Source organism: Panicum virgatum, chromosome 7K (genome assembly GCF_016808335.1).
Source record: "Panicum virgatum strain AP13 chromosome 7K, P.virgatum_v5, whole genome shotgun sequence".
Classification (NCBI taxonomy): Eukaryota; Viridiplantae; Streptophyta; class Magnoliopsida; order Poales; family Poaceae; genus Panicum; species Panicum virgatum.
The window spans coordinates 8,218,594-8,238,791 of NC_053142.1; the positions used below are offsets into that span (position 1 = coordinate 8,218,594).

At 48.3% G+C, this 20,198-nt stretch overlaps 1 protein-coding gene across 1 annotated transcript; it reads right to left on the reverse strand.

The window, feature by feature from the left end:
* Positions 1-16,230: 16,230 nt before the first annotated feature.
* Positions 16,231-19,996, reverse strand: LOC120639716 (wall-associated receptor kinase 2-like). The gene is made up of 4 exons (XM_039915599.1): positions 19,209-19,996; positions 18,433-18,710; positions 17,781-17,972; positions 16,231-17,505 (listed from the first exon to the last, which is right to left on the reverse strand). The coding sequence occupies exons 1-4, from the start codon at positions 19,919-19,921 to the stop codon at positions 16,448-16,450; spliced, it is 2,241 nt and encodes a 746-aa protein (XP_039771533.1). The 5' UTR covers positions 19,922-19,996; the 3' UTR covers positions 16,231-16,447.
* Between the last annotated feature and the right edge of the window lie 202 nt (positions 19,997-20,198).

Below are 20,198 nucleotides of genomic sequence, written 5' to 3' on the forward strand. Positions count from 1 at the left end.
GGTACCATGCTCCCCATGACTATCTTGACCTCCAAGAAAACAGCTTGTCTCATTTCTATGAACTTCATATGTCTGTTTGGACAATAGAAATGGTAGCCTTTCGACTTATCTGGATAGCCAACAAAATGGTAACTAACTTTCTTGTGATCCAATTTCCCAATATTTGGGTTAAACACTTTGGCCTCAGCTAGACAGTCCCACACACGTAAATAATTAAGTGAGGGATCTCTTTCTGTCCACAACTTATATGGTGTTTTGGGCACCAACTTACTTGGTACTCGATTAAGAATATGGATGAGGGTTTTTAACGCCTCCGTCCAGAAACTTATCAATAAAATGGAGTAACTTATCATACTTCTCACCATACTCATTAGAGTATTGTTGTGTCTTTCAGCTACTCGATTTTGCTGAGGCTCATCCAATATGAATACTGGCCAATTATGCTATCTTCCTATTGGAAGTGCAAAAGTTCCAGGAATTTAGCTATTTCTTTGCATAGGGGTATCGATATCATTACCGTTGTACTCCCCCGACGGTCATGATCACTGTTTATAGATCATTCTTGCCCTCAATGCACACTATGCATTGCTTTCGCTTTATGAAGTATAGGGGAATGAATAGTATATTTCTTAACTGATCTCACAATCCTCCCCCTCGAAATATGGCATAAACATTTCACCATAATTTTGAAAGCTATTCGGAATTCTCTTGAACGAGGAGACATTTATCACTTACTTCATTCACATAAACATTTTATGCAAACAAAATTATTTCGTAATTCTTAAGGGAGTACACTTTTCTCGTTATACTTAAAGAACTTAATAAAGTCCTTTATTAGCTATAATTCTACAAGTCATGCTCGCATATTTTTCTTATCTTTTATTTTGTATAACACTTCCGTTTATCTTGTAACTCATTTCAGGTCAATATGATACTACAGGGAAATGTTTGAATTATTATTCAAATAATTCATTTTCTTATTGGCGTGCTCTACCGAGTTGATAGATTCAACTTGTCAAGCCTTAATTTTTCCCTTTCCTTTCGATCCTTGTCTGATGACTCCATCTTTGTGGCCGTATTATACGTTCAAAAAATTATGCTTTCCACCATCACTAGATTACTCCACAGCGAGCTACTCAATTTGAGGGCCCGCGTACGTAAGTAAAGAGTCAGTCACCTAACTCTCCTTCTTTTCAAGGTTTAGCAATGGTGTAATTTGGGATTGCTCCCTTATGGCCTCAACTTATTGAGTGCTTAATTATCGTGACACAATAAAAGTGCACAATCGATTCTAGGATAGCATAAGAGCTACCCCAAAACTTTCTCTCATTGTGCTGGATACACAAACAACACATGAGTCATCACAAACTTCTCCAGCCATGCAGTATATGACTAGCATAAGTACTATGCCAAACTTCTCCCGCCATGCGGGATAATTCCCTATGAGGGATATATATATATATATATATATATATATATATATATATATATATATATATATATATATATATATATATATATATATATACATTTTGGAACTAGCTCTCACGACACAGAAAGTGTTTACATCAATTTCAGAAAATATATTTGAATACTCTGTAACAAACATGTTTAATTCAATGTTGGTCAAATTAAACGTGTAGCTGACTTCTTGCAACAAAATTTAGTCATGATGACCAAAAACTTCACTTTACTTCATTTTCTGATTAAATCTTCCCGTTAGTTCTAATTTAATCAGAAAATTAATAAACTAACAACAGCGGAAGCTTTTAGTGAGAGGATCACTAAACTTATTTTGGCCCAAGGCCCTTTCCCCAGCAAAAGCAAACTTTTTGCTTGCAGCCGAGTAATCTCATGTGCTGATAGAAATCAACATTTGTCTTTCTTTTCTCTCCTGAAAAGTTGTATGACTTAGTTGAACGTTGGTCAAAAATAAACCATACAACATTATCTTCTATATTAATTCTACATCACCGTTGTGCAGAAATAGAATAAATGCATGGAAACTTTTTACTAAATAAAATTACAACATTGCTATTGACAACGTTGGTCAGAAAGTAACAATATCATAATTAACTTGAACATAAATATGAACTTACTCCTCTAATTAAAATGTTCAATATGTTCTAAATTAATTAGAGGATAAACTTAAACTTAGCAGTGGAAAAATGAAAAAAAGGACTTATTCTTATTCAGAAGCAATACTTTGTACTCATCTACTCTCTAAACAATTTATCCTGTTGATTCGAAATTGAATAGAGATGAAAAACTAATCAAAACTCATCAAAAAGTGATTCTGGAAAAGAATGAGCTAAAGACTTTACTTCACTGTGCAAACTGCCCAAACTTGCATCAGCTCGGTTCGGCCCAGCAGTGCTCCTGCGCACGCGCAGCCCAGCATGCGTGGCTCGGTCGGCCAGGCGGCTTAGCGGCCCAGCAGCTGATGCGGCTTGGTTAGGTGGTCCAGCAGCCACTTGCGCGCGCGGCCCAAATCCGCACATCCAGCCCAGCAGCTGTGGGGCACTCCTGGCCGTTGATCTGCATCCAACAGTCGGCCGAGTAAAAATGGGCGGCGGCCGACTCCCCCTCAACCCCAGCTCACTGTTTTCCCCTCCTCTTATTTGCCGATGGCGCACTGAGCGGCGGCTCTCCATGGCGGCCGGAGGAGGGTGACGGCGTCGCCGCTAGCACCCTCGCCGATGCGTGCGCTCGCCGGTACGTGACTACGCTGCCGTCGAGTGGCCTGGAGGCGGTGCCTTGAGCCCGCGCGTGAAGGCTGGTCCATCTTCTTCTTTCCGCGCGGAGGTGAGCGCCGGCGCGACGGCCGCCCGTGACGGCCAGTGTGAGCTGACGTCACTGCCATGGTGGCTCTCGCCAGCGAGCACATCGCCCGTGGGTGAGAGTGCTGTCGTGCTGTGGTGCTCGATCGAGCTCGGGCCCTGGCCCCGGCGAGGCGGCATCTAGTGGCGGCTCAACTCGTCTTCCCGGTTGGCGACACTGCGTCGGCCGGCGGTGGTGACCGGTGGAGAGGGATCTAGGTCTTATCATTAGGGTTAGGGTTTCTTTGACTTACTTCTTTGAATCGAGACTTTCTTCTTCTTTTCTTCCCCAAACTCGATCTACACACTAAATCGGCTAACTGATATGATTGATACGAATATTGGACCTTCTAGCAATGGATCAGAGGGTGCGTCGGGGTTGAAGAAGAAGGTTGTCATGGCGTCAGGCTTGACGGCGAGGAGCGCGACACCGAGCATCGGAGTAGTGGCGATGGCAGCGCAGTCCGCGACGGCATAGTGGAGCCTTCCCTCCGCTTCTGCGCTTGCTAGATCGGGTCGCTAGGGTTACCGAGTGCTTCCTCGTAACCCTAGCAGATTTACTCGGCTTTGTAGATTCACTGGATTCAGTAATGGGTCCTTCTGATAGATCAGTTATAACAGACACATTTGATGGACCATATGGCAGATGATTACTACTTTCAGAAATAGAATTAGCCATGTCAAAGGCAGAAGACATATCACTGCTGACAGCGCTGAAAGGAACATCCTTTGCAGCATGATATGCTTTTGCATCAATGCTTTTTTGGGTGTTCAGCCTTTAATTCCGTGCATGAAGATATTTCAGAAATGTTACGGGCACGAAGAGCTCTAGCTTTTATGTTCACACTTTATTTTTTCTAACAGCCCCACATCCTTCTTGATGACAGGTTGCTTATCTTTGACCTTTCCAACTATGAGATGAGGTAGACTTTTGACACTAGCCTCGGTAGGCATGTCAGCATAACATGAATCTTTGTTTTCTGGGTGATAACCACAATATATTGTACCATGCCTTACTTCTACCCCCTGGCTGACAAGGGTCTGACCATTGTGAGTAAAAGATTCAGGTTGGAAAATGCCAGAGGTGTCTGCAGACTTGCACGGACCATATGATGCCACTCCATTCCAATCAGGAGGGTGATCAGTAGGAGGATGCCAGTAATCAATACATGGAGGAGGCATACATATATCAGGAGCTTGTACAGCATGTAGTTGAGCCTGTTATGATTCCTTGGTGAAGTTTGAGGTAGTAACATGATAACCCACTGCCACAAAAATATAACATATCAGAATATCAGATCATATGTCCTTGACAAATGAAACATATCCCATCATATGGAAAAGAGAGTATTGACACTAATTTGTGCCCACACACTCGAATGCGCTAGAACGCGCAGCAAGATCGTCAAAACGATCAACACCAGCAGCCTCCCTGCGCCGACCGGCTAGACCGGTATAGCGGACCGGTCAGACCGGTACTCCAGGAAGACGGCGAAGACCTTGAACCAAGAGCTCGGGAGGGACCCCGTCGGAGCTCGTGGATCTAGGGTTGCTCTGAGGTCGGCAGGCCACTCAGAACACCATCGAATGCCGTGGAGACGAGCGAAGAACAGCAGATGGGGTTGAAAAAGTTAGGGTTTAGAGGTAAAAGGTAAAGGATAAATGTGTGAATCGATTGGGATTAATTCCCTCAATCGGCCTTAGCCTTTATATTTATAGGCCGGGGAAGACGTACCCCTTCACTAGTAGGATTACATGAGGACTCTTTACAAAAACCCAAATTCTACTCGGACTGTACAGACCAGACCGGTCTGACCAGTCGGCCCGACTGGTCAGACCGGTCAACCTCAGCAAGTGCCAAATTTGGCTGTCAACATATGCCCCCCCTGCTTTTTGGTGAGATTCACAAGCCAAAAAGCAAGAACTATCCTGATGTACATGTTTTACACAGAGCATACAAATCTAAAAATAAAACTAAGGGCGATATCCAATACCGGCCGTCTTCGTCTTCACGCACTTTGCCATACGCTAGGATAGAATTTCTTCAAGTGTCTCCCATTGATAGCTCTGGGTAGATGTTCACCTTGCACCGTCTCCACCATATACGAATTTCCGGAGATAACTTTGATAATCTTGTATGGACCCTCCCAACTTGGCGACCATTTGCCAAACTTATTGCTTTTCATCCCAAGAGGCAAAATTATCTTCCAAACCAGATCCCCAACCTGAAAAGATTTAAGTTTTACCTTTTTGTTGTAAGCTCTGGCCACCCAAAGCTTGTCTTTCTCAATCTCCTTCAAAGCCTTCAAACGCTTGTCGGTCACCTCATCAATATTAACCACCAGCGGAGAGGTCATTTTGCTTTGCCAACCTATATGCGTCTAGATTTACCTCAACGGGTAAAATGGCCTATTGACCATACACAAGCTCAAAAGGAGTAACCTTAGTAGCACCATGTCTAGATATACGATGAGCCCACAATGCTTCGGATAACCCTTCATGCCACCTCTTAAGATTTTCTTCTATCTTCTTCTTGACAAGTTTGATCAAAATCTTATTACTAGACTCGGCCTGCCCATTGGCCTGAGCATAATATGTAGACGAATTGAGCAACTTAATCTAATAAGATTCGGCAAAGGCACGCACCTCTTTTGATATAAATGAAGAACCTTGATCCATTGTCAAAGTTTGTGGAATGCCGAATCTATGAATAATATACTCAGTAATAAACTCAATTACCTCCCTATGTGTCATATTCTTCAAAGGAACTGTTTCGGTCCACTTAGTAAAATAATCTGTAGCAACTAACACGAAGCGATGCCCCTTTGAAGATGGAGGATTAATTTGTCCAATAAAATCCAACCCCAACCTCGGAACGGCCATGGTTTAATAATAGGATGCATCAACGCAGCAGCCACCAATTGCAAATCTCCAAATCGCTGACATTCTTCACACCCTTTATAGTATCTAAAACAATCGGATAGCATGGTGGGCCAATAGAAACCGGCTCTTCTAAGTAACCACTTCATCTTGGGAGCCGATTGATGAGTACCACAAATACCTTCATGAACCTCACCCATAGCAACCCGAGCCTGATCCGAGTCTAAACATTTGAGAAGCAAATCTTCGGCAGTTCGACGATAAAGCTCATCGTCAATTAAAACATACTTGAAAGGCAAAGGCCGAATATTTTTCTCCGCACCACGGCAAGGATCTCTCAAATATGACATAAGAAGGATCCTCCAATCCTGGGCTTCGGCCGATATAATTGAATCATCTTTTTTGGCCGAACCAAAATCATCAGTAGCATCACCGGACAGATCGGTCTCTGGACCGGTTTGACCGGTCTGGGCGGTCAGACCGGTTTCGCTGACCGGTTGGACCGGTGCGTCCAGAACCCGACACTCGGATTTCGTTTGCATCGGCTTGCGAATATTGAAATATTTTTCGTAACATTATAGCCAGATGCTTGTTGCGCCAGAGTATTTGCCTTTCCATTCTCCTCCCTCAGAATATGTTTGATAATAAATTCATCGAAAGAGGAAATAATATCGAGGCATTTATCAAGATATGCATTTAGAGAACCATTATAACACTGGCATACCTTAGATACTTGCTGCACCACCAGAAGAGAATCTCCAAAGGCTTCAACATGCTTCACGCCCATGGATTGCAAGAACTCCAAGCCAAATAGAAGAGCCTCATATTCAACTTGGTTATTTGTGCACTCTTCTTCCAATCGGTTTGAAAATTCAAAAACAGCACCATTCGGAGAAATAAGAACAGCACCAATCCCTTGACCATCATCACAAACCGATCCATCAAAGTACAACTTCCATGGTGTGCAAGTAATATAGCCGACTTCTTGTCTCTGCATCAATAAGTCGTCAGCTTATATAAGTGATGACATACTCCTTGTCTTCGGTTTCTTGAGTCAAACAGCCACAATGATCTTGTCTTCAGCAGCCACATAAAGCCTGAAAGGAACCCCTCTCCTAGGCGCCTTGAGCACAGGTGGAGAAGACAAATAAACCTTGATCTTTTCAAAGACCTCTTGCTATTCTGCCCCCCAAGTAAATTCGGTTTCATTCTTTAACCGAAGAATAGAAGTAAGAGCATCAATATGCCTTATTACAAATAGTTTGCTAATTTTTTAGCTCGAATTGAAAAACTTCTAATTCGGCTTTTATCTGCTGATGTTGCAATTTTCAACTAGCTCAAGACCTCAAATACATGATCAAAGTCTTGAGAGCCCCTTGCAAACTGATCTGTTGCATAAAAACTTCATGAGGTAAATTATCATTTGCCAATATTTTGCCCCCCGAGCACTTAAATGTTGTCGAGCTCCATATTGCTGCTCTCTTGGTGTAGCCTCATGATCCACTAGCTCCTCATTGCCTTGTACCGAGAATGTTAGCGGTGTTTCTCCATCGCAAGAAACCGAAATAGGCATTGCCAGTTCGGCTTTCTGTTCTGCTGCAACCTCAACCGGTCTGACCGGTTGCTCTGGGCGGTTAGACCGGTCGCTTGTACCGGTCAGACCGGTCTCCTGAGGCGGTTTGATCGGTCGTGCTAGCTGGTCAACTGCTTTTACCCTCCATACCTTGCCTTGAGGGACCATTGGTTTGTAGTGGCTGGATTGTTTGTCCTCAGCCTCTTGAACTCTTTTTCCTTCTTCTCCTGAGCACGTAGACGTTGCAGCTTCCTTCTTTGAGTACGAGTCAACCCTGAAGGACACCATCTTGGTTGAAAGTACTTTGATATCGAGTTACTGCTGCTGGCCTCATGATCATTGGCCATGATCGGCCTTTGGATAGAAGGATTGACCGATTTACCAAAAACCATCGGCCTTGTACCCGCATCATTGACAACCACTTTGATATTGCCGATTTGCACAACATCATCAGCTTTAGCTTTCTCTGGATCAATAGTGGGTTGTACCTCTTCTTTCTTCTCCTTGACACGGTAAACCTATCTCGGAGAATGAGCTTTGCCCGGCCTCTGATGAGACCGGTCTGACCGGTCAGTGGCGACCGATCTGATCGGTGCAGGCTGCCGCCTCTGACCTGATTGGTTGGATCTCAATCGGTCATGCACTGGTCGTGAAACATTGCTGAACATAGGCCTTCTGTGATCCTCCTCCCTGTGGTGAGATGGTGGGTATAGCATCGGATAACAATACATCCAAATTCCTTCATGCCCCCATGTAGGACAAGAAAAACCCGATGCCGGTGATGCCCATGACAAAGTAGCATACACCTTCTGAGGAGGAAACGCTGTAGTGTTATCATCCCTATGCTTGCTGGATTCTCCCCTAGGAGAAGAATGCTTGCCTTGACACGGAGGTGAACTTGGCTCATTTTTTAGTGGCCGATCTTTTGGAGCGGCCTTTTGTGTACTTGTTCAGTAACTGAGCGAAGGTGAGCTTCTGCTTTGTAAAACTCCCCTGCACCTTTGACTCATTAACCTTCTGAGTACCTCCTTCCGGCCGCTTAGGCTTGAAAGTTCTGGGCCGGCCTTTTGTCTGACCGGTCTGACCGGTTGAGGCGACCAGTCTGACCGGTCGTGCCTGAGTTGCAGGCCGACTCATCTTTTGAGAGGAACTTTCTTTCCCCCCGGGCCTTGAAGTTTTGATAGTGATCTTCAATGACTCCTTTCCATCAGGAGTTTTCTCCATCGTCACTTCCCTAGCCTGAATCTTGTCATTGATATTTTTCGGCCTTGGCTCACCAATGATAACATTTTTTTCCTTTTGCTCCTTCGGCTTGTTCCGGCCGAATGAGTACCTTGACATTATCCAAATCAATCGTATGGACAGGGAATGACGCCTTGTCATCTATTACCTCATGCATTACCAATCGTCCTTCATTAACGGCCGATTGGATTTTTCGACGAAAGATATTGCAATCATTAGTTGCATGAGAAAAAGTATTATGCCACTTGCAATATCCATGCCGCTTCAGCTCCTCAAGCGGCGGTATGACATGAGACAACTTGATGTTTCCGTTTCTAAGCAATTCATCAAATATACGATCACACTTAGAAACATCAAAAGTGAAACGAGCTTGTTCTTGCCGATTCTTTGGAATCGGCTTAAGCGATGAACAAGAACATGGCTTTGCATCTGATGGCCATATGAATTCAGCAACATAAGCTTCCTTTTTCTCATCGTCCGAATTAGATTTACAATCGACATGTATGGACCGATGAGTATTATGGGCATCTTTTGCGCTCTGGAGTCTAAATTCTAAACCCAAAACTTTCATGTGCAAATAATTAATAGTGTAGTACTCAAAGCCTTCGAGTTCTTTTTTCAAATAAGAACACAAACCATCAAAAGCCAAATCAGCCAATTCCTTTTCAGAAACTGTTAAATTGAAACATCAGTTCTTTATATCTTTAAACCTTCGGAAGTAATCCGAAGCAGGCTCATCTTGGCCTTGCCTAACCGATGCCAAATCCGACAGTTTAGCTTTATTGTGCCCATTATAAAAACGATCATGAAACTTACGTTCCAACTGATTCCAAGATTGAATAGAATTCGGGGCCAATGAAAAAAACCAAGAAAAAGCAGTTCCAGTCAAAGATAATGAAAATAAGCGAATGTGCAAAGCCTCATGAAAACCAGCTTTTCCCAGTTGTAAGATATATTGGTCAATGTGCTCCCAAGGTGCTTTATTACCATCACCACTAAATTTCACAAAATCAGGAACACACCAACCAGCAGGAAAAGAAACTAAATCAAATTCAGAAGGATATGGCTTTTGGTATAATGTAGAATTACCTATATCCACACCGAATTTAGTTTTCATCGCACTAGCCGGATCCTCTTTTAACCTAGCGGGATCGGCTTTGCATCTACCATTCGTGGATGCTCATGCTACAGAAGTAAGACGATGTTCTATAGGATTATCTTGTAGCATCGTCTGAACCGAACTTATCAGTGCATGCCCCGCAGAATTTTCATGTACATTAACAAAAATCGGTTCATGTGGAGAACCAGATTCTTGTGAAGGAGAAGGCTGCACACAATTTGTCATCTCATTAGTTTGACTAAGGATTGCCGAGCAAAGAGTAGACGTGTTCGATGTAGATGATACTGGGATGACCACCATCGAACCAGTCTGTTGGACCGGTCTAACTGGTCCAGCCGCATTCGGCTGTACCAGCTGCAATGGTGATGTTTGCCCTGCAGAATAGTTCGTCGGCATGCCATATAGTGGTTCTTGAACAGATGCTGGCGTAGCCGATGAATTAGTAGTTTGGAAAGCACAATTATCATCTACGGATTTGCCTTTATTCATGATATCTATTTGATCTTTTAAATCATTCATGGGCTTATATATATCAGCAATTTTCTTATCCATAATGGATGATAATTGGCTAAACAAGTCAGAAGATGAAGTGTTTACATCGCTTATTACCTCGACTTGCTTATTCTTGAGCGTGAAGGAGGGCATCACGAAGTCTTGAACCCTTGTGACCTGGCCTTGCTGATTTTTCTTGAATCCCTTCAAGAATTGTGCTTTGAAGTGCTCCCTGACCACCAAGTACTCTTGGCGCTCCTCCTCGCTGAGTTCCTCGATAGATGTGGAGATGTTGCATTCGTCGAGGTCGGTGATGACGCCCATCTTCTTTGAGAACTAGATTAGATCGGTTTAAAATACCAGATTAATCTGTCCCCAACGGAGTCGCCAAAAGGTATGTTGACACTAATTTGTGCCAACACACTCGAATGCGCTAGAACGCGCAGCAAGATCGTCAAAACGATCAACACCAGCAGCCTCCCTACGCCGACCGGTTAGACCGGTATAGCGGACCGGTCAGACCGGTACTCCAGGAAGACGGCGAAGACCTAGAACCAAGAACTCGGGAGGGACCCCATCAGAGCTCGTGGATCTAGGGTTGCTCTGAGGTCGGCAGGCCACTCAGAACGCCATCGAACGCCGTGGAGACGAGCGAAGAACAGCAGATGGGGTTGGAAAAGTTAGGGTTTAGAGGTAAAAGATAAAGGATAAATGTGTGAATCTATTGGGATTAATTCCCTCAATCGGCCTTAGCCTTTATATTTATAGGCCAGGGAAGACGTACCCCTTCACGAGTAGGATTACATGAGGACTCTTTACAAAAACCCTAATTCTACTCGGACTGTACAGACCAGACCGGTCTGACTGGTCGGCCCGACCGGTCAGACCGGTCGACCTCAGCAAGTGCCAAATTTGGCTGCCAACAGAGAGTAACATTTTTTGAAAAAAAAATGTCAAGTACCAAGTACGAAATAATGGGATAGAGAGCACTAGAGAATTAGGTGTATACCAGTTATTGGGATCTTTCTTTGTTCATCTCGTGCCGCCATAATAACAGAACTGAAATTTGGTCGCCCTTGAAAACTATGGCCTGCAAGTGAGAAAACACTTAGTGCAAAGAACATATGTTGTAGGTTTATTAAATAAATTGTATGGAATTGACAAAGGTTTTGGCACTACTAACATGACTTCAATTGAAAATACAGACTTATTGTAGTATTATCTATGTATCGTAGTTAGTACTTGTCATGCCGGGACAATCTCGACCCATCCATAGGATCGTACGGTGGGATCCTTTAGTCTTATCTAGGACCGGGTTAAAGGCGGAACCTTGGCCGCCAAGTTCGCTAGGGGTAACTTGGCTGCCAAGGTTGCACCATCCTATATATGTAACCGAACTTGCCCTTTGGGCCTTTGAAGAAAATCGAAAATTCACTTGGGCCAACAATTGGTATCAGAGCTAAGATTTCCTTCTAACCCCTACTCTCTCTCCTCTCTCACCTACTCAGCTCCCCACCCCTACTCTGCTTCACGGCAGCAGCGCAACCCGCGCCCCTCAAGGCCGGCGGCACCAGGCCCTCTCCACACGGATCTAGTGACCGGCGAGCAGCGGCCCTTCCCCAGCGCAGATCCGGCGAGGCGGCTCCACCCGCGGCGTCGCTCTTCCCGTCAGCGTAGATTCGGCAGACCATGAGCTCCCTCCCAGTGGTGCGAGCACCTGCTTGAGACGGCTCGACTCGTGCTCCACCACGTGGAGCGAGCTCTTCCCCGCAATGTGTACGTCTCATCTCTGGTGGTGCGGCTCCACCCGCGAGCTCCCACCCGGTGGCACGACTCCACCCATGAGGATGCTCTGACCCGGTGGTAGCAACCCGATGCAATGAGCAATGGCTCCTACCCGACAGGCAACGTTGGCTTCTACCAGGGTAACATTGGCTCCTTCCCCTCGTGCAGACCTCCTCCTCTCGTCGGCTTCTTCCACTACTACATTAATCTTTATAGAGTTGGGCAAAATTGATTTTCTGAGGCAGGCACAAGAAACGCCTTAGACCTAAGGTCACAGAAAATGAGCATTTTCTGAGGCAGTTTGGTGGACGCCTCAGTTAATCAAATAAAAACTTAAAAAAAAAATAAAAAACCGCAATAGGCCCGCCGAGCCCATCATGGGCCCGCTGAGCCCATCGCGGATTAGCGCGCCGCCCACCGCCGCCCTAGGCCTCCACGCACCCCTCCCCCCCCCCCCCCCCCGCCGGCCTGGCCCTCCAAGCGCCGCCCGCCGCCGGCCTGGGCCTCCGCACGCCGCCCGGTGCCGGCGTGGCCCTCCGCGCACCGCTGCCGGCCGCAGGCCTGGCCCTCCGCACGTCGCCGTCGCTCCGAGGCCTGGCCGGTCGTGGATCTGCCCGGGAGACGCGGTGATGGGCCGGATCCGCGCGCCGCTGGCGACATGGAGGGGCCTTCACCCCGCCGGCGCTCGGAGGCTCGGCCTCCGCGGCGCTCGACCGGTTCGGATCTGGCCTGTAGCCGCGGGGGAGGGGCGGATCTGGACTGTCCGTCGTGCAGGGAGGAGGTGCCGCCCCAGATCCACTCGGTCACCAGTGCATTGTAGTAGTGTTCCAAGACCAACGTCATGTTAGTGAGGTCACACGCCTCCTGCCACCGTTCGACTACGTCGAGTGCCCGACGGCCACCGAGTAGACGGCACACACCGTGGCACGCAAGTGGGTGGCGGTGGAGCGACGGATGGAGGCGGCGACGCAGGCCACCTGTCTTGCCCAGACGGAGGCCGTCTAGAAGGCGAAGGCGGCAGTGGCCACCTTGTTGCTAGAGGCGGGAGGAAGAGGAGGTGGAACGGTAGCCACAGCAGTAGGAGGACGAGGTGATGTTGGCCCGATGGGGGTCGGCCCATGAGAAGGATGAGGCGGCGGAGATTGCGTGCCGTCGCTGGCACGCTGCGGAGGTACGGCATCTGAGCCAGCAATGCCAAGACGTGGGTCGGAGGTGAACCAGCATTAGGACCATGACTGGTAGTTGCAGGTTGACCGTGACCGGAGCAGGGGTGACCAAACCCCTCCAAGGCATCGCTGTGCTTCACTTTCCCTGGAGTGACGCTATGGCCACCATGGCTGGCGTGGCTCTCCAGTCATACAAGCCGTCATCAGGGAGTCCGACAAAGGCACGCTATGGTCCATGCTCACGAAGACCAACTTTTTCGAGTGGAGCTTGGTGATGAAGGTGAAGCTACATGCGCAGCGGCTGTGGGACGCGGTGCGGTATGGCGACGCAGATCTCCATGAGAACCGGCGGGCACTGGAGGCTCTCCTCGTGGTGGCTCCGATGGAGATGGCGTCCACCATTGTGAACAAGGAGACCACCAAGGACACCTGGGATGCCATCGCCGTGGCACACGTCAGCAGCGACTGCGCCCGCAAGCACACCCTACAATGGCTACACCAAGAGTGGGAGCGCCTGGCTTTCAAGCGGGGCGAGGACGTCGATGACTTCGCTCTCCGTCTCTCCGGCCTAGTGCAGTAGATGGAGCGGTACGGTGCCGGCAACATCGATGAACAGAAGGTCACTACTACAATTCTTGATTTTGCGAGGCACTTAAAAAAGGCCTCTGAGGAGGGCATAAAAAATGACCACCTCTGTTAATGCCCAGCATTAACAGAGGCGGTCATTTTTCATTAACTGAGGCAGTTACGAAAACCGCCTCAGAAAATTGATTAACAGAGGCGGTCAAACATAACATGACTGCCTCAGTTAATGGACCGGCCCAATCGAAGCCTAATTGAGCCCGGTTGCTGAGAGAAGTATATAACAAACCCTAACTCCCTCTCTCTGGCAGCTGCACTCTCCCTCTCTCTCGCACGCATACGCTTCTCTCTCCCTTCTCCCCTCTCCCTCTCCCGACGCCACTCGCGCACAGATGCCGCGCTGCACCCGCCCCGACGCTGTCCCCTCCCCGCACCGCCCCCACCCCGATGTCGTCCACTCCCCATGCCGCCCCCGTCCTGATGTCGTCCCACCCCAATGCCGCCCTGCCCCAACGTGTCGTCCCTCTCTTGCTCAGCAGCGGCGGTGGCTCGGATCTGCCAAGCGGGGGCCGGATCCCATGAGCGGGGGTCGGATCCGGCCCTCCCCGGCGGAGGGCTACGCTCGGCGGCCACGAAGGGCGTGCGGCATCGAGCCCCCGTGGTGCGCGGAGGTGGCGGTCGCGGAAGGCGTGCTGCAGCAGGCGTCCTGCGGGGGCCCCCATGGGGCGCAGTGGAGGCAGCCGCGGATGGCATGCGACAGCGGGCCCTCGTGGCGGCACGGCGGCCGCGGCCGCGGATGGCGTGCTGCGGCGGGCCGCTGTGGCGGCGCGGACGCGCCGGCGGCGACCGCGGCACCCGATGGGCTCGGTGGGCCCAATGTTTTTTTTGTTTTTCCTAACCTATTAACAGAGGCGGGCGGAAAAATACCTCTGAAAATACGGCATTAACACTGAACCTAGTTCAGAGGCGTTTGGGTCTGCCCGCCTCTGAAAATAAAAAACAAACGCCTCTGAAAAGATTTCTGTAGTAGTGGGTTCACGAGAAGTACCTCCGCGTCGTCCCCAAGAAGTACAGGAAGGTGGCCTTGGCGATTGAGATACTGCCATCTAGGAGGTGACGGGGCACCTCAAGGCTGTCGACGACTACAACGAGCTTCCGCCTAGCCGGTCGGTCACCATCAGTGGCAGTCTCTACCTCACTGAGGAGCAGTGACTCGTTCGCCAGGAGGAGCGGAAGAAGGGGGTGGCCTCGGGTATGTTGATGACTGATCGTAAGCATCGACCGTGCAAGTAGCACAAGGCACCCAGGAGCGTGGAGGTGTCGATGGTGACATCGCTGATGAGCACAAGACCACCCGGGATGACATTTGCCTCAACTGTGACAAGATTGGCCATTGGGCCAAGGACTGCCGACAGCCAAGGCTTGGCAGCCATGCCCACATCGTGTAGACTGAGGAGGCAGATGAGCCAGCTCTGTTCCTGGCGCACGGGAACATTGAACAGGCCCATGTCGCGCAGGCTGAGGAGGAGGACGAGCCGACTATATTCCTAGCGCACAGGAGCATCGAGCTATGTCCAGTGGCACCGGCCGCCACGCTCTGCTCCACCTCGACAAGCCGCGCACCCACGTCTTCCTCGACAACAGTTCCAGCAATGACAAGATCGATGGCTGGTACCTCGACACCAGCGCCACGCACTACATGACTAGGTGGTGGGAGTTCTTCTCCGACCTAAACACCGATATGTGCGGCACTGTCAAGTTCGGGGACACCTCCACTGTGGAGATCAAGGGTGTTGGCTCCGTCGTCTTCACCACCAAGACCAGTGAGCACCGACTCCTCACCAGCATATACTACATCCCCGCACTGAGGAACTCCGTCATCAGCCTTAGCCAGCTAGATGACAACGGCTCGTGCGTGGAGATCGATCACGGGGTGCTTCGCATTTGGGATTGCCGTCACTACCTCCTCGCCAAGGTGGACAGAGGGAGAGATCGCCTCTACGTCCTCCATGTGAAGGTGGCGCAGCCCCCCTGTCTTGCAGCCCACCACCACCACGACAACGGCTCAACTTCGACAAACAACAACTTCACTGTCGACTACGTCTACTTCGAGGGAGCTGGGGGAGTTGGCAGCTTTTCTTCATCGAGCGTGCCTACCCTACTACCTGGGTCGCCACTGACACTGCCGGGCTCTCTATCAGTTCTGGTGGGGCGAGCTCGACAATGATGACGACGACAGCGGGAGCGGCGGCGGATCCAATAACAAGGCCAAGTTCTAGGAGCTTCGCACCAGAATCGGGACAGTCCTAAAGGCACCATACAAGATTTAGGGGGAATGATAGATTAAATCCTGTATGGTTGCCTATGTATCGTAGTTTGTACTTGTCACGCCGGGACAATCTTGACCCATACATGGGATCGTACGGTGGGTTCTTTTAGTCTTATCTAGAACCGGGTTAAAGGGGAACCTTGGCCGCCATGTTCGGTAAGGGTAACTTGGCTGCCAAGGTTGCACCACCCTATATATAACCCAACTTGCCTTTTGGGCCTTTGAAGGAAATCGAAAACTCATTTGTGCCAACACTAAGCCCATGTAATTCCAACAATTATATATGTTCCCATACAAACTGAAATACAGGAGAACACACACAACGTGCATTTCCCTCAAAAAAAAACACACACACACACACACAACGTGCATACGTAGTTCGTCATACAATCATCTTGACAATGATAATAAACAGACAACGTACGTGCTGATACTGGGTGCTAGTACCAAGTATCTAGCTTAGCTTGACGGCGTAGGTTTCACAACTTGCCTGACAACATATAGGCCTCCACAAGCGATTGACTTCACTTGATTGAGCTCCTCCACCACCTCTGCCATGGTGTGCCTCTCCTCCACATCATCCTTGAGACATCTGACCGCGATCTCCCCAACCATGTCAAGGCACTCCATGTAAACATCAGATCGACCATCGTCTTCACACAAGAAGATGTCTCTGTCATACATCCCTCGCCTCTTGGCTTGGTCCTTGCAGGCCATGACGAAGTCTATGGGGAGGCTCCGGCACCCGTCGTACTTGGCCGTCTTCCTGGTGATGAGCTCCAGCAGCACGACGCCGAAGCTGTATACATCGCTCTTCTCCGTGAACCGGCCCGTCTTGATGTACACCGGGTCGATGTAGTTCATGTCCCCGGCCACGGACCAGTTGCCGTTCATGGCGATGGACACGAGCTTGGAGGACCCGAAGTCGGACACCTTGGGCGCGAGGTCCTCGTCCAGGAGGATGTTGCCGGACTTGACGTCGCCGTGGACGTGGTTGTGGCCACCGTGCGAGTGCATGTAGGCAAGAGCCTCCGCGGAGCCGATGGCGATGTCCAGGCGCACCGGCAGCGGCAGGCGGCCGCACGGTTTGCCGTCGCCGGCGCCGTGGAGCACGTTGTGGAGGCTGCCGTTGGGGACGAACTCGAAGACCAGCATGGGGATGTCCGTCTCCAGGCAGCAGCCGACGAGGCGGACCAGGTTGGCGTGGCTGATCCGGAATTGCACGGTGATCTCGTTCACGAAGTCCTCCTGCCGCAGCGCCTCGCCTCTCGCGCAGGAGCGCTTGACGGCGACACGGTTAGCGGCGTCGATGACACCCAGGAAGACCTTGCCGAAGGCGCCCTCGCCGATGGGCGTGCTGTAGCGGTTTGTGATCTTCTTCAGCTGGCTCTCCGTGAAGATGTTGATGCCCATGCCCTGCAGTATTTTGCCACCGTTCTTGTCGAAAAACTTCTTCTGCCTCCGTCTCTTGATCTCCAAAATCACCAAAAATGCAAGGACACAAGCAGCAAATGTTCCTGCAAGCCTCACGAGATGGAAACTAGCTATCAAGTGCTTGCATTGGGAAAGATGAGCCCTATCGGATTTGTACAAGTTATTATCATATCGTGTAAGAATAACACAAATAAATAAACGCAAAAAAATAAAGAAACAAGCATTAAGTCGGCATGCATGCATGTGAGATCGATATTTCTACGACAATAACACAACTAAAATATCTTTATAGGAGAGCTAAACGGGATACCAGCTGAGGAGAACTTGGGAGATGACCGTTAATTGTTGAATTACTCACCAACTATCGCGATTGCATATTCTGGTACTATGAGCTGACATCCTTTGTTAACTTTACCATCTCCTCTGAAACCGAATTTGCACTTGCACATGTAATCACCCTCTGTGTCATGGCATATGCTACCGCTGTAACAAGGATATAGTTTTTCGTATTTCGCCGGATTTGATTTTCGAAGCTCACACTCGTTAATATCTGTGCAACAGATGTAGACATTCAAACGGTTAATTAGTTAGATTAAAGGTCCATCAAAAATCCTAAATTAAATATCGTGTGACATATATATGAAATGAATTTATTAAAGATCATGTGACATATATATGAAATGAATTTAGGGAGAACGTACGGTACGTTTTTTGTGTGTGCTTGCTCCCCTAGGCTGTATTATTCATGTACTGTAACAAAAGCAATTATGCTTGCATACTTCTACGTGGTTTCTGATTCAGAGATTTGTTATTCTTCCTAAGCTTAAATGGTACAGTATATATCTTGTGCAATCTATCACGCCACCGTCTCCTTGTTATAACGAAACACTGATCTGACTGTAGCTTCAATCACAAGAATATTTCCTCTCTCCAACTGAACACTTAAATGATGTAAAAATGACATGCATTTCAAAGAGAATATAAGCCACAAAATGGGTTAAGTCACTTACTTGTGCATCCACCAGTGACATAAGGGTTGCCCCTGTATCCTTTGGAGCACTGGCATAGGTATCCAGAACCCTGAGTGGCGTTGACACAGTAGCTGTGAGCACTCACACAGGCAGAAGCTACCGGTTTTGCTGACTCTCCACTGTCTTCCGGTTGGATACTGCAAGAACCATTGTTCCTGATGGCCCAGTCAAGCACGACAGGAATGGTTCTGTCTCCAACACGGTCAGTAAAGCTCTTGTTTGCGATGCGAGCGAGGTCTCTCCGTCTGAAATGGTACCTGAAATAATACATATATATATATACATATATATATACATATATATATATACATATATATATATATATTCCAAAGAGAAGTTTTCATTATATATCTTTAGGGGTTGTTTGATCAGTAGGATTGGGATATGATATATATCCCACGCAGAAATAAATTTTAGCTCTAAGGCCAAAGATTGGACTGCAAGAATTCATCTCAAAACCCCATCATCGAAACAAGCCCTAAGGAAAAGAATTGATATTTACTTGTTGTGGTAAAAACAATCAGCAGCTTTGCCAATTTCAGTCATGACGACCTGAATTTCTTTATAATACGCAATTACCTAAGAATACAATACCTAGCTAAAATTTTTATTATTATGTCAATTCTGGGACATCAATCCAAGACATCGATCCAAGGGTTCAAAGGTGAATGAAAAGTAACGAACCTAGCTACTTCCCAAAATGTGACTGTTAGTCTATACTAGCTGAAGCATGTGGGTCTCGGTTTGTTACATACCAGCCTTTCTCGGCGACAAAGGCATAGCTACAGGGGCTGTATCTCCATGCAGGATTGAAGCGGGTATACGTTTCGTTGTGCCCCCAAGAGACCTGAATCGTGCTGAGGTTGGTCGGGATGGGCATCTGGCAGCAGCCAAGACCCGTGCACTCCTCGCCATCTTGAGCCGCCTCATGCAAGCTCTTGCATGAGGTGATGCAGCCGGTGAAGTAGCTCCCTCCCTCTCCACCATCAAGAAAAGCCAGTGTGTTGCATCCAATGGCCGTAAAGGTGTTGCGCATCTGTGAGATCAAAAATGGTGGCACAGCAAAATCGAACCTCCAGCTGATGGACTCAAAATGGTTGGACGAGTTGTAGCAGATCTGCGAGGCGCCGGGGGAGAAGACGCGCAACTCGCAAGCCTCCAATGTTATGCTGATGATCTCGAAAGAGCCCTGGTAAGGTCTTGGAGGGCTAAAGCTATTGTTGCAAGTCACCGTAAAGCCGTTCTCCTCTGTACCTGGCCAAGAACAGTTGATGCCAATGCCGAATGGATAGGGAATGTGCACACCACCACACATGCTAGGGCATTCTGGTCGCGGAGCAGGCATGGGTGACAACATCATATCAGAGGAGGCAGCTGCCACCGTTGGTGGAGACAACGGCCCTAAATGGGAAAATGCTAGGGCTGCAGGGCTAAGGAGGAACCACAACACTCGTTGCATAGCTGACATGTCTTTCAAGCAGGGTTGTGAAAGAGCAGCTAGTAGTTAGCTGCACTCTAATGTGACCTGGCGGCATAAACATATATAGGACTCGTAGTGCATTTGTAAGATTTATTTATGGACTCTACCTCGCTCTGGTCCACAAATAGAGGAGAGAGATTTTCATTGAATGACTCACTACCGGAGCCGAGTGCTTTGCCGAGTGTTAGAAACACTCGGCAAAAGCCATTTTCCACTCGGCAAAGACTTTGCCGAGTGTAATACTCGGCAAAGGTAGTGACGGCGA

Bases quoted from the DNA above. Each gene is read 5' to 3' on its own strand.
- LOC120639716 (XM_039915599.1), bottom strand. From the start codon at position 19,921: ATGTCAGCTATGCAACGAGTGTTGTGGTTCCTCCTTAGCCCTGCAGCC. The intron at 18,711-19,208 runs GTATGTAACAAA...GTATTATTTCAG, and splicing joins TTTGTCGCCGAGAAAGGCTG to GTACCATTTCAGACGGAGAG. The intron at 17,973-18,432 runs GTAAGTGACTTA...TCTGTTGCACAG, and splicing joins TGTCACTGGTGGATGCACAA to ATATTAACGAGTGTGAGCTT.